This window comes from Ahaetulla prasina, chromosome 2, assembly GCF_028640845.1.
Source record: "Ahaetulla prasina isolate Xishuangbanna chromosome 2, ASM2864084v1, whole genome shotgun sequence".
In the NCBI taxonomy this organism is placed as follows: domain Eukaryota; kingdom Metazoa; phylum Chordata; class Lepidosauria; order Squamata; family Colubridae; genus Ahaetulla; species Ahaetulla prasina.
In genome coordinates, this window is record NC_080540.1 from 190455803 (window position 1) to 190469734 (window position 13932).

The 13932-nt window shown below is 36.6% G+C and overlaps 1 protein-coding gene across 2 annotated transcripts in view; it reads right to left on the reverse strand.

Annotated features, from left to right (window-relative positions):
- Window positions 1-13932, reverse strand: part of KPNA1 (karyopherin subunit alpha 1) — a 47316-nt gene that overhangs the window by 18755 nt on the left and 14629 nt on the right. For both annotated transcript variants that reach the window (XM_058169778.1, XM_058169779.1), the window contains 2 exons: window positions 10394-10493; window positions 1277-1371 (listed from right to left, as the gene is read on the reverse strand). In XM_058169778.1, coding sequence (XP_058025761.1) covers window positions 1277-1371; window positions 10394-10493 — 195 coding nt within the window. The remainder of the gene's footprint in view (window positions 1-1276; window positions 1372-10393; window positions 10494-13932) is intronic.

Consider the following 13932-nt stretch of genomic DNA (forward strand, 5'->3'; position numbering starts at 1 on the left):
AGTGTGTGTGTGTGGGAGAAATGCTACTAAAATCTTCAGAACTGCCTGTCTTTATTTTCATATCTTCAATTATAGATACTAAAATATCTGAGTCTGGGCTTGCACTCCTTTTGAGAGAGAGACAGACAGATATTAATAATAATAGCGAAAGCAGCCCTTGGTCTTCAGTCTACTACCTGAACATTACAAGGTTCGTGGATCAAACTAGTATTGGTTCAAGCTAATACTGATCCTTTGGACAGATTTGTGTAAAGAACTCTACTAAACCACACAATGTAAATGGTGACAAACCCACATACTCCACTTTTGTAGCCTTATGGTAAGTAACTTTATGCAACAGCAAGTGTTGCTGACATCTGTTAGATGTATCCCCTAGTAAATATACCAATGTAACTGATTAAGATATAGTATGATTAAAACATAGAATCCTAATATAAGAAATATAAATTAGTTTTAATATTCTTGGGAGCATTAGATGAATTGATACAGGTAGCCCTTGGCTTACAACAGTTCACTTAGTGACCATTCAAAATTACAACAGCACTGAAGAAAGTGACATGATCATTTTTCATACTTATGACTATTGCAATATCCCCATGGTCATGTGATTTACATTCAGATGCTTGACAACTAACTCACATTTATGATGGTTGCAGTGTCTAGGTCATGTGATCACTTTTTGCAACCTTCTGACAAACAAAGTCAATGGGGAAACCAGCTTCATTAACAAATGTGTTACTAACTAATCAACTGTAGTGATTCGCTTAACAAATGTGGCAAGAAAAGTCTTTAAATGGGGCAAAACTCACTTAACAAATTTCTCATTTAGCAACAAAAATTTTGGTCTTAATTGTGGTTGTAAGTTGAGGACTACCTGTAGTGAGAAAATGCCTTGATGAATTCTGTCTTCCACCTTAATTTAAACTCAAGGGATTTTGCACACAACATCTCACTAGTAGTGAGGAAAATGTTAAAATACATCTAGAGTGTCATTAAAGTTTACCATTAAAGATGCATTTACTTGTGTACTTATGCATCCATTTGGGAATTTGAACAATTTATAAGCAAAGAAACAGGAAATAAAACATTCACTTCTCCCAACTGAGTAGAAATAAACTAAAGTGAGACCTTTTTTGTAAAAATATTTTTTTTAAAGATGAACTGCTAATAAAAGCTTTTGAGTTATCATACAGTAGCTTGACTTCAATGATTTTAGATTTTTTAAATTATGTATGAATATGCATTTTACAAACTAATGAACACACAAACATCATACCTGTAATGTGCAGTTTTCCTTCCGTTTCAGGAACTCCACAAACCTGGCAACGACTCCTGGTGTGCTGATAACTTCATCTATAGGAGGATTTGGTTCTGTTTGAGATGATACAAAATACAAATATATTAAAATAACACTGTTATTTTTAAATATGAAGCAATTTAACATTTGGGCAGATAGCTATAGTATGGTCTGCATCATAAATGTAAAATCATTCTTTAAGATATGATCTGAATCAGGTGCTATTTGCTCAAAAAGGGAGCAGGGAAAAATAAAAATTAAGGTAATTAATTGTTAATTAAATGATAAACATATAGTTTCACTCACCTCCAACTTTTAAATGATTTTAATTATAAAATATATGATAGAATTTAGTATGAGGTGCATAAATAGATTCATGTTAAATGTTTTAAATGATTTGTGCACTCATTTATCATCCCAACTATTTCTTACATATACACAAACATAAATTGCAGAATTTAACTTTTCACCAACTGACTTTCTGCTTCTATAAAACCAAATGATTCTAGGGCAATAAATGCAGACAGGGACTCTGTCCTTTATTTCCTTCTCTTTCTAAAAGATTTATTTGTTTGTCTCTAAAAAACATGCTTCTAGTTAGGTAGACTGAAATTCTCCAGGCTTCCTTCCATTCCATTCCCTCTCAATTCAGTTTTCTTTCTCCTCCATCTCTGGCCTGTTCTTACGTGATAGCAGCGGTGAAATGCCCCCAGTTCTATCCGGTTCACCCACCGGGACATCATTATGTCCCCTTTTACCATCTGCGCATGTGCAGAAGGTTCTGTGCATGCACAGAAGAGGCACGACGCATGGTCTCATTTCCAAACCAGTAGTGAAGGTAAGTAATTTCACTGCTGCGTGATAGGCTTTTTCTCCATAATAGAGAACAGTACATTAGAGACTGTAAACTATAAAAAGACTTGAAAGAAGCCATTTTATCACTATGTTATTTCCTTAACAAACTTTTTATTTTATTTCATGCAACTGCCTGCCCCAAGACTAGGAATTTGAAAGTACAGTCATTGTAAGAATGGAAAACTATTCTTCACCCCTTTGCTCAATGTCACAGTCCCTCCTCCCATCTAATGATGACAACAAATATGCAAACAAGTATGTGGAACCAGGTATGGTTGGAACTTCAATAGTCTCAAACTGTAATTTAGCTATCTGAATGATTCTGGAAACAGAGGTGTTTGCTGAACAATTCTTTACTTCCACAGCAAGAGAGGAGGAAGAAAAGGACAATTTAAAAAAGCAGCACATGGGAATGATACAACAGGTGACTAGGAGAAATACGCTTCCCAATTTCTACTTCAATAAGAGAAAGCAATAAAAAGGAGTTTTTGTTATATAGAGCAAATACAGAGACAGTAGATACGCAGCTGAAATTCAGCAATTCTATTTGTGATCTATGTGTTTCGTTCTACAAGGCACTTCCCCATTTATAAGTTTTCTTCCAATTTAATGTTATTGGATTAGCTTTCAATGCACTTAACTATAACTACCAATAATCCAGCTTCCCCCACTAAATATCTGCATCTTTATTTTAATCTGCAGCCTCTAAACCTGTTCAACAGTTTTTCTCAGAAATATGACTTGACTTTACTCCCTAAAACAGAAAAATAAGATGCCAAGAAGCGTATTTTTATGTGGCATTTTGAAATGTTTTCAATATTTTTTATTTTGTTTTTTAAGTCTAACCTTTCCTTATGTTGATTTTAATTTATTTTTGTGCCATTTGTCTTGAGTATCTTTGGAAACAGAAAGGAAATATTAAATAAACTAATAGTGAATACTCTACATGTACACAGAAATTCAACTGAACAAATCTAGTAATAGTGTAAAGAACATCTGAATTAAAATAAGTGGGTCAACAAATAAAGCTACTATTGTTGGTGTCAATTACTGTTTGCCCATGCTGCAAGTGTATCTAAAACCAAATTGCAAATATTTTTTTAAAAGGAGGGGGAGGGGTTTAATCATCCAAATCACCCACTTAGAAAAACTCTGTCAAGTATAGTTCTAACCACATTTCTGACTTGTGTCAAATTACTCCTTCAGAGGGTGAAGGAAGGTCAACTATTCTTAGCATGATTCTAATAAAAATATTAATATTCAATTAAATTTGACTATAGTCAAAAACAGACTTTAAACCTCAAAAAGTGGATTTTAATAAATTTAGAACAATAATCAAGAGGATCCTGTGGCAGAACACTCTTATGGGAAAAGGAGTTTAAGACACATAAGAGTTTCTTTAAAAGGAGATACTAAAAGCATTTTCACAAACAATTCTAGTGAATAAAAAAAAGAAGCCCATGTGACAATTAAAAAGCGTAGTGCTATTGAAAACTAAAGTTCAGAGTTTGTGAAAAATGTTGAGGATAAAGATGAATGCATTGAGCATAGAATTATAAGAATCAGTATTAGGGCCTAGTAATTTTTGTTATTTTTAACAATTACTTGATTTAGAAGCTAGCAGTAATGCTTATTCATTCTGTAGATGTCTTAAAACTGGATTGGATAGTTAATATCCTTACTAGAAAGAGAAATTATGATGATGTAGCTGCAAAAATGACAAATACAACTTTACTCTGAATCAACAGAAATATAATTTCTAAATCATTCTGCATTGGTCTAACCATCACAAATATTGTGTTTCAGTCTGGGCCCTACATTTTAAGGATTCAGGAGAATTGGATTCAGGATTCAAGAGAATTGGAACACATTCATGGAAAAGTGATGAGGATGATCAAGGGACCAAAACCTACGTTCTGTGAAGAGGGTTGAAGGAATTATGCAAAATCAAGTCTTAAGGACAGAATATTTAGAAGAGAATAGGAAAGCCCTGTTCAAATCTCATGCAGAAGGTATTCTTTGTTGTTGCAGAATCCAAAGAGAACCATGGGTTTAAATTGCAGGAAGGCAAATTTCAATTAGATTATAAAAGTGTTCTAATTGTAACAGTAATTCAGCAGGTGAAAAAATGGAATTTAGACAAATTGTAGACATAATTAAAAAAAGAAACATGATAAACTAAGCAGTAGCAACTGGTTATATTCAATGTGCTAGTGATCAGATATTAAACATTGCCTTAACATTGGTCTTAATAAAGACCAAGAGTAGCATTTAGATCATCATCTTGTGTTGCAGAATCCAAAGAGAACCATGGGTTTAAATTGCAGGAAGGCAAATTTCAATTAGATTATAAAAGTGTTCTAATTGTAACAGTAATTCAGCAGGTGAAAAATGGAATTTAGACAAATTGTAGACATAATTAAAAAAGAAACATGATAAACTAAGCAGTAGCAACTGGTTATATTCAATGTGCTAGTGATCAGATATTAAACATTGCCTTAACATTGGTCTTAATAAAGACCAAGAGTAGCATTAGATCATCATCTTGTGTTGCAGAATCCAAAGAGAACCATGGGTTTAAATTGCAGGAAGGCAAATTTCAATTAGATTATAAAAGTGTTCTAATTGTAACAGTAATTCAGCAGGTGAAAAATGGAATTTAGACAAATTGTAGACATAATTAAAAAAGAAACATGATAAACTAAGCAGTAGCAACTGGTTATATTCAATGTGCTAGTGATCAGATATTAAACATTGCCTTAACATTGGTCTTAATAAAGACCAAGAGTAGCATTAGATCATCATCTTGTGTTGCAGAATCCAAAGAGAACCATGGGTTTAAATTGCAGGAAGGCAAATTTCAATTAGATTATAAAAGTGTTCTAATTGTAACAGTAATTCAGCAGGTGAAAAATGGAATTTAGACAAATTGTAGACATAATTAAAAAAGAAACATGATAAACTAAGCAGTAGCAACTGGTTATATTCAATGTGCTAGTGATCAGATATTAAACATTGCCTTAACATTGGTCTTAATAAAGACCAAGAGTAGCATTAGATCATCATCTTGTGTTGCAGAATTAAGAAAATGATTACATAAATATTTTTAAAGAAGGTTATGTGAGGGTGCATGTGAGAGGATATAGGAAAACTACAAAAGATGTGTGAGTGATCTACAAAACAAGAACCCAACAGCAAAGATGCTATGCAAAATCAAGTCTTAAGGACAGAATATTTAGAAGAGAATAGGAAAGCCCTGTTCAAATCTCATGCAGAAGGTTCTGTGCATGCACAGAAGAGGCCTGACGCATGGTCTCATTTCCAAACCAGTAGTGAAGGTAAGTAATTTCACTGCTGCGTGATAGGCTTTTCTCCATAATAGAGAACAGTACATTAGAGACTGTAAACTATAAAAGACTTGAAAGAAGCCATTTTATCACTATGTTATTTCCTTCTCTTTCTAAAAGATTTATTTTGTTTATCTCTAAAAACATGCTTCTAGTTAGGTAGACTGAAATTCTCCAGGCTTCCTTCCATTCCATTCCCTCTCAATTCAGTTTTCTTTCTCCTCCATCTCTGGCCTGTTCTTACGTGATAGCAGCGGTGAAATGCCCCCAGTTCTATCCGGGTCACCCACCGGGACATCATTATGTCCCCTTTTACCATCTGCGCATGTGCAGAAGGTTCTGTGCATGCACAGAAGAGGCACGACGCATGGTCTCATTTCCAAACCAGTAGTGAAGGTAAGTAATTTCACTGCTGCGTGATAGGCTTTTTCTCCATAATAGAGAACAGTACATTAGAGACTGTAAACTATAAAAAGACTTGAAAGAAGCCATTTTATCACTATGTTATTTCCTTAACAAACTTTTTATTTTATTTCATGCAACTGCCTGCCCCAAGACTAGGAATTTGAAAGTACAGTCATTGTAAGAATGGAAAACTATTCTTCACCCCTTTGCTCAATGTCACAGTCCCTCCTCCCATCTAATGATGACAACAAATATGCAAACAAGTATGTGGAACCAGGTATGGTTGGAACTTCAATAGTCTCAAACTGTAATTTAGCTATCTGAATGGTTCTGGAAACAGAGGTGTTTGCTGAACGATTCTTTACTTCCACAGCAAGAGAGGAGGAAGAAAAGGACAATTTAAAAAAGCAGCACATGGGAATGATACAACAGGTGACTAGGAGAAATACGCTTCCCAATTTCTACTTCAATAAGAGAAAGAAATAAAAAGGAGTTTAAGACACATATGAGTTTCTTTAAAAGGAGATACTAAAAGCATTTTCACAAACAATTCTAGTGAATAAAAAAAAGAAGCCCATGTGACAATTAAAAAGCGTAGTGCTATTGAAAACTAAAGTTCAGAGTTTGTTAAAGATGTTGAGGATAAAGATGAATGCATTGAGCATAAAATTATAAGAATCAGTATTAGGGCCTAGTAATTTTTGTTATTTTTAACAATTACTTGATTTAGAAGCTAGCAGTAATGCTTATTCATTCTGTAGATGGCTTAATACTGGATTGGATAGTTAATACCACCCCAACGAAGCTGTCGAAGTGCTGTCCCGGTGTCTGGAAGCCGTACGGGTCTGGATGGGGAGAAACAGACTCAAGCTCAATCCCTCCAAGACGGAGTGGCTGTGGATGCCGGCACCCCGGTACAGTCAGCTGCAGCCGCAGCTGGCTGTGAAAGCAGTTATTGGCCCCAACGGAGAGGGTGCGCAACTTGGGTGTCCTCTTGGATGGGCGACTGTCGTTTGACGATCATTTGGCGGCCGTCTCAAGAGGGCCTTCCACTGGCACGCTTGGTCCGCCAGTTGCGCCCCTTTCTTGACCGGGATGCCTTATGCACGGTCACTCATGCCCTTGTCACTTCCCGCTTGGACTATTGCAATGCTCTCTACATGGGGCTGCCCCTGAAGTGCACCCGGAGGCTGCAGTTAGTCCAGAATGCAGCTGCGCGGGTAATAGTGGGAGCAATTCGTTGCTCCCATGTAACACCAATCCTGCGCAGTTTGCACTGGCTTCCTGTGGCCTTTCAGGTGCGCTTCAAGATTCTGGTTACCACCTTTAAAGCGCTCCATGGCTTAGGACCCGGGTACTTACGGGACCGCCTGCTGTTACCTTTTGCCTCCCACCGACCCGTACGCTCACACAGAGAGGGCCTTCTCAGGGTGCCGTCCGCCAAGCAATGTCGGCTGGCGGCCCCCAGGGGAAGGGCCTTCTCTGTTGGAACTCCTACGCTTTGGAATGAACTTCCCCCTGGTTTACGTCAAGTGCCTGATCTTCGGACTTTTCGCCGTGAGCTGAAAACGCACCTATTTATTCAAGCGGGACTGGATTGAAATTTTATTGGGGTTATTTATATTTTAAGATTTTAAATTGTTTTAATATTTCGGCCACATTATAATGTTTTTTAAATTTCTTTTAATGTTTATATAGTATTTTTACTTGGCTGTACACCGCCCTGAGTCCTTCGGGAGAAGGGCGGTATAAAAATCGAAATAAATAAATAAATAAATAAATATCCTTACTAGAAAGAGAAATTATGATGATGTAGCTGCAAAAATGACAAATACAACTTTACTCTGAATCAACAGAAATATAATTTCTAAATCATTCTGCATTGGTCTAACCATCACAAATATTGTGTTTCAGTCTGGGCCCTACATTTTAAGCATTCAGGAGAATTGGATTCAGGATTCAAGAGAATTGGAACACATTCATGGAAAAGTGATGAGGATGATCAAGGGACCAAAACCTACGTTCTGTGAAGAGGGTTGAAGGAATTATGCAAAATCAAGTCTTAAGGACAGAATATTTAGAAGAGAATAGGAAAGCCCTGTTCAAATCTCATGCAGAAGGTATTCTTTGTTGTTGCAGAATCCAAAGAGAACCATGGGTTTAAATTGCAGGAAGGCAAATTTCAATTAGATTATAAAAGTGTTCTAATTGTAACAGTAATTCAGCAGGTGAAAAAATGGAATTTAGACAAATTGTAGACATAATTAAAAAAAGAAACATGATAAACTAAGCAGTAGCAACTGGTTATATTCAATGTGCTAGTGATCAGATATTAAACATTGCCTTAACATTGGTCTTAATAAAGACCAAGAGTAGCATTTAGATCATCATCTTGTGTTGCAGAATTAAGAAAATGATTACATAAATATTTTAAAGAAGGTTATGTGAGGGTGCATGTGAGAGAGGATATAGGAAAACTACAAAAGATGTGTGAGTGATCTACAAAACAAGAACCCAACAGCAAAGATGCTATGCAAAATCTACTTGAAGCAAACAAATCCTTGCAATAATCATGAAGATCCCTTTTCCTTCAGTGGATAGAGGGAAATCCTCTTCTGGGTTGCTCCTCCCATTCAGTCTGATAGGCATGAGTAAAGGTTTTGCATGCTCCTACTGTGGAAGGAAGCAGCCCCTCCCCTTCAGTTTCTGAGATAAACTCCTTCAGAATACAGAAGGATGAAAAATAAAAGATAAATAGGAACAGGTGTTTTCCTCTACTGGGTGAGTATTCACTTGAAAGAGATAGATGCAGTGTATGCCCATCAAGGTGGCAACTGCTTTCTCCCTCAAGATATTGGTGGCCTCACTTGTTACATAGAGAGGAGGTCTCCTGTGTGGTAGTGTAGTCTCCTTTGCCATTGGGGGAAATGGGCCATGAGGATTGGGTGGGGAGAAGTCTGCCAAGGTTACCTGGTGCATCCAATGGCAGAAGTCCAGATGAAACGCCGATCACTTGGTCGTGGGAGATGTGGGATTGGCTGCTCGTTGTCTCTAGGCTTAGTCCCTTCCTACCCCATGGTCTCTCAGCTCTTCATGGGGATTGAGGGAGTTCTGTTCACCTGCAGAGGTGGCACAAGTGGAATCTATTGACTCAGTTGTTGAGCCAAGAATTGCTCCCGGGATAATCTGTGGAAGGGAGGCGGCTGCCGAGGGGTAGGGGGGAGACTTTAGGAAGACCAGTACTTTTTCAAATCAGAGATACACTGTATGTTCTGATCCTCCTCTTAGGGCGAGTGGAGAAGAGCAACCCAGGTAAGGAAAATTTCCTCCACTGTGGAACACTAGATCCCTAGATGCACACTGTTTTACAAAACTGAATAAACTCTAATCTTGTAGAGAAAGAGCAGAGGAGATCAGACTTCATCTACAGAAAAATCTTCATATTTAACTTCTATGGACAGTTTATGCACTAGTTCTTTCTCTGTTTTCCGACTTTGCACTTTCTATGACCTCATCATCCAAAAGTATAGTGTAGTTAAATATGAGGAGTATACATGTATATGAATGAATGATGAATGGAACAGGAAATTAAAATATATTATTATTTAGAATTATAATAAGCTCATGTCATCCAGCTGCTTCTCCTATATATAAATATTTATCCATAAAAGTTATATTAAATATGAATTATTTTACATTGTGTTCTAAATTTCTTTCCTCTAAAGCTTCTTTGGTGTGGTGGGTATTATCTGGCACTCTGAAAACCCACTGTGAGTTCAGCTGCAAAATGATTACTGAGTGGGCGTATAACTGGAAACAGTTGTAGAGCAATGTAGTGATTAGGGCCTGAAGGGCAAAATATTTTGGGATATACACGGAACACCTGTTAGGAATTCCTAACTAAATGTAACTTTTTTTAAGACACTATTCCTGAGATGCCAGCCACAAAAGACCAAGAAAAAAATGCAGCTGCTTTAAATTATTTGAGTCAGATGCAATGCACATATCTATGAATGGTCTGGATTACATTCTGAATTCACATCACTGTATAGCTTCAAGGCATCGATTTACCAGAATGCTAACCACAAATCCTCACCCTCCACCAAGACATGATCTATGATCTCTATTTACCTTTGTCTATTTTCTGGACATAAAACAAAAATACAGGGAAGTAATCATTCATCTTGTATTTTTCTAGGAGAATTTAGGGATCATAGACATTCTCAGAAAGAATGAAATACTTGCACATTTGCTCTACATGTGCAAGATGCCATCCATCCAATGTTTTTAATTATTTTTTTTAATGTAGGAAGTTGAATGGGAATGAGCCTGATGAGCATCCAGGGAGGTTTCTTTGGCACTGGTACTCCTCAGCTCCTTAACTGGCATCCTGTTAATGTGTAGTAACTGCTAATAATAGGACAGCTTTGATGAAAACCCACAAGACATCCCTAGGAGCAGCAACTTTCTCTAGTACTCTTGCACTCACCTTTTGAAAGAAGTTTTCGGAACTTTTGGGTAGCTGAGAGCTGCTGTTCTGGACTATTGGAAAAGATCATCTCAGTCATGTCGGAGGTGATCACTGCATTCTACAATTCCAAATGGAAAAAAATTACCTAAAAACACGGCTTCAAAATTCAAACAATTAAATTAATTTATTTAACAACTGTGTTAAGAAAGGTCGTAAAATGGGGCAAAACTCACTTAACAACAGAAATGTTGGGCTCAATTGTGACTGTAAATCAAAGACTACCTGTACAACCTAATACAGGTAGTCCTCAACTTACAACAGTTCATTTAGTGGCCATTCAAAGTTAAAGTACTGAAAAAAGTGACTTATGACCATTTTCATACAACCGTTGCAGCATCCCATGGTCACATGATCAAAATTCAGATGCTTGGCAACTGCCATATATTTATGATAGTTGCAGCGTCCTGGATCATGAGATCAACTTTTGTGACCTTCTGACAAGCAAAGTCAATGGGAAAGCCAGATTTACTTAACAGTGTTACTAACTTAACAAATGCAATGATTCACTTAACAATTGTGATAAGAAAATTCATTAAATGGGGCAAAACTCACTTAATTTCTCACTTAGCAAAATAAATTTTGGGCTCAATTGTGGTCGTAACTGGAGGACTACCTGTACCTCATTCACACCAAACTATAAAGGATCTTCATAGTAGTTGACTAATGTTCTCTTTCCCCTTTGGTGTTTGAAGACATCCAAACATGGAAAAAAACTCAGACTATTTCTTATAGAAACAACCTACTTAAACCTATGAAGCAAAAAGGACCTGTGACAAACCTTAACACTCAAAAGCTTCTTCTGCAAAGCCATGACAATTTAATTTTGTACATTATTGAATATAAAAGGGTTATTATCAAGTGGCAGGCAGTACTGTCTTCAGTGCAGGAATATTAACAGGGAAAACTAACAAGACAGCTGTGACCCTAAAGAATGGGAACTGTAGTGAGACGGTTCCAGAAATATCTCACTATAAGTAGCTAAATAATTTAGGCTATAATCATTAGGCCAGATGAAAAGATGCAGCTAGTCAAAAGGACTAAGTATTTTTAATACAGGTTTTTAATGCTGTAAATCCAGTTGTAACATTAATGATGGGTGGGAGAATGATCTCTTTTGAGACCTGTAAAAAATCTGGTTCAAATTAACAAAGTCCCTCTAAGGAACAAATATTTTTTGGGAGATTGAGAGGGCTGTTGGCATTATGCTGAAGACCTTCAGGGACAAAAGCTTGAGAGAAAACAGATCTCAGGTTAAAATGATTTGGTAGTCAGACTTTGAGAATATGTAGGTTCTACAAAAGGAATCTATGCATTTCAGGCAAGTTAGAAATGTTGGCTTTTTGATCAGAACAGATCTGAAAGTAAGTTTGCCTGGAAAAGGAAGGTGTAAGGTTTGCTTTTTAGAGCCTCTAAGCACTAAGAGGCCATCACATGTCATTCATGTGTTGATGGAGATTCAGCATAAATTTATTACTAAATAATTAACCATCTAAATATCCTTCAGAGGGAAACTAGAATGGTAGCTAGTGTTGGTATGGATAATTACAGAATGCTTACTGGGTATTAGTTCCAAATCAACACATTGTTTCTCCTAAATTAGGTCTCCGTCTATTTTATATTTACTTCTTATATCAATTTATACAACCATCCATCTCATAATTGCAACTCTCTGTTGTACACATAGGATTAAAACCAGACAATACCAAAAACACTTAGCGAGGAAAGAATGGCAGCCAAAAAAAACCCTCAACTCAAATAATAAATTGCTTAAGTTCCAGAGAGCGCCAGTTTGGTGTAGTGGTAAGATATCAAGTTGCAAGCCCAGATATCATGAGCTCTAATTTACATTTTAGGCACAAAGCCAGCTCTCAGTCCTAGGAAGCAGGTAAGGGCAAATCACTTCTAAAAATCTTGCCAAGAAAACTGCAAGGACTTGTCCAGAATAGGGCACAATTGAATGGAAGAAGAATGTTCTGAAGAAACATACAACAGAAAATCAATTTATTTCAGTTTCAGTTTCAATCAGGGATGTAAAAAAAAAAATCTGCCACTGATTTTGTTAGAAACAATATCTGGTTGAAAGAAGATATGGAATAACAGCTGAAAAGAATGAAGTTCAGTAGTTCAATTCTCCCTTTAAACAATCAGGTATAACTTTGAAAATGATGTTAGGCTAGGTCAGATTTTCCCCCCAGAATTGCAAATATCCTGCATAAATTCTGTAACTTAGAGGTTTCCAGAGAGATTGTTTCTCCTATATAGAACAGAATGATTATATCACTATATAATATTATATCAGATACCTGTACAATTAGCATAGGGGCCCCCCAAGGCTGTGTGCTCTCCCCACTTTCTCTTCTCTCTGTATACTAATGACTGCATCTCTAACAATCCATCTGTTAAACTACTGAAGTTCGCAGATGACACAACAGTGATCGGTCTCATTCAAAACAATGATGAATCCGCATACAGACGGGAGGCTGAACAATGGTGCGACCAGAACAATCTGGAACTAAACACACTTAAAACTGTAGAAATGGTGGTAGACTTTAAGAGAAACCCTTCCATACTTCCACCTCTTACAATACTAGACAACACAATATCAACAGTAGAGACCTTCAAATTTCTACCATATCACAAGATCTAAAATGGACAGCTAACATCAAAAACGTAATCAAAAAAGCACAACAAAGAATGTTCTTTCTGCTCCAACTCAGAAAGCTCAAACTGCCCAAGGAGCTGCTGATCCAGTTCTACAGAGGAATTATTGTCATCTGCACCTCTATAACTGTCTGGTTTGGTTCTGCAACCCAACAAGACAGACACAGACTTCAGAGGATAATTAGAACTGCAGAAAAAACAGTTGCTACCAACCTGCCTCATTGAGGACCTGTATACTGCACGAATCAAGAAGAGGGCCATGAAAATATTTACAGACCCCCTCACATCCTGGACATAAAGTATTTCAACTCCTACCCTCAAAACGATTCTACAGAGCACTGCACACCAGAACAACTAGATACAAGGACAGTTTTTCCCCCCCGAACACCATTACTCTGCTAAACAAATAATTCCCTCAACACTGTCAAACTATTTACTAAGTCTGCACTACTACTAATCTTCTCCTCGTTCCCATCACTCATCTCCTTCCACTTATGACTGTAACTTTGTTGCTTGTATCCTTACAATCTATAAATGATTGTTTATTTGTACCCTATGACTATCATTACGTGTTGTACCTTAGAATTCTTGATGTACATTCTTTTCTTTTATGTACACTGAGAGCATATGCACCAAGACAAATTCCTTATGTCCAATCATACTTGGCCAATAAAAAATTCTATTCTATTCTATTCTATTCTATTCTATTCTATTCTATTCTATTCTATTCTATTCTATTCTATTCTATTCTATTCTATGCGACATAAATATCTTGTACATTGTTTATCTGCAAGAGGCTTGAAACTACTGAAAATAGAGCTTAAAAATACTGTAAC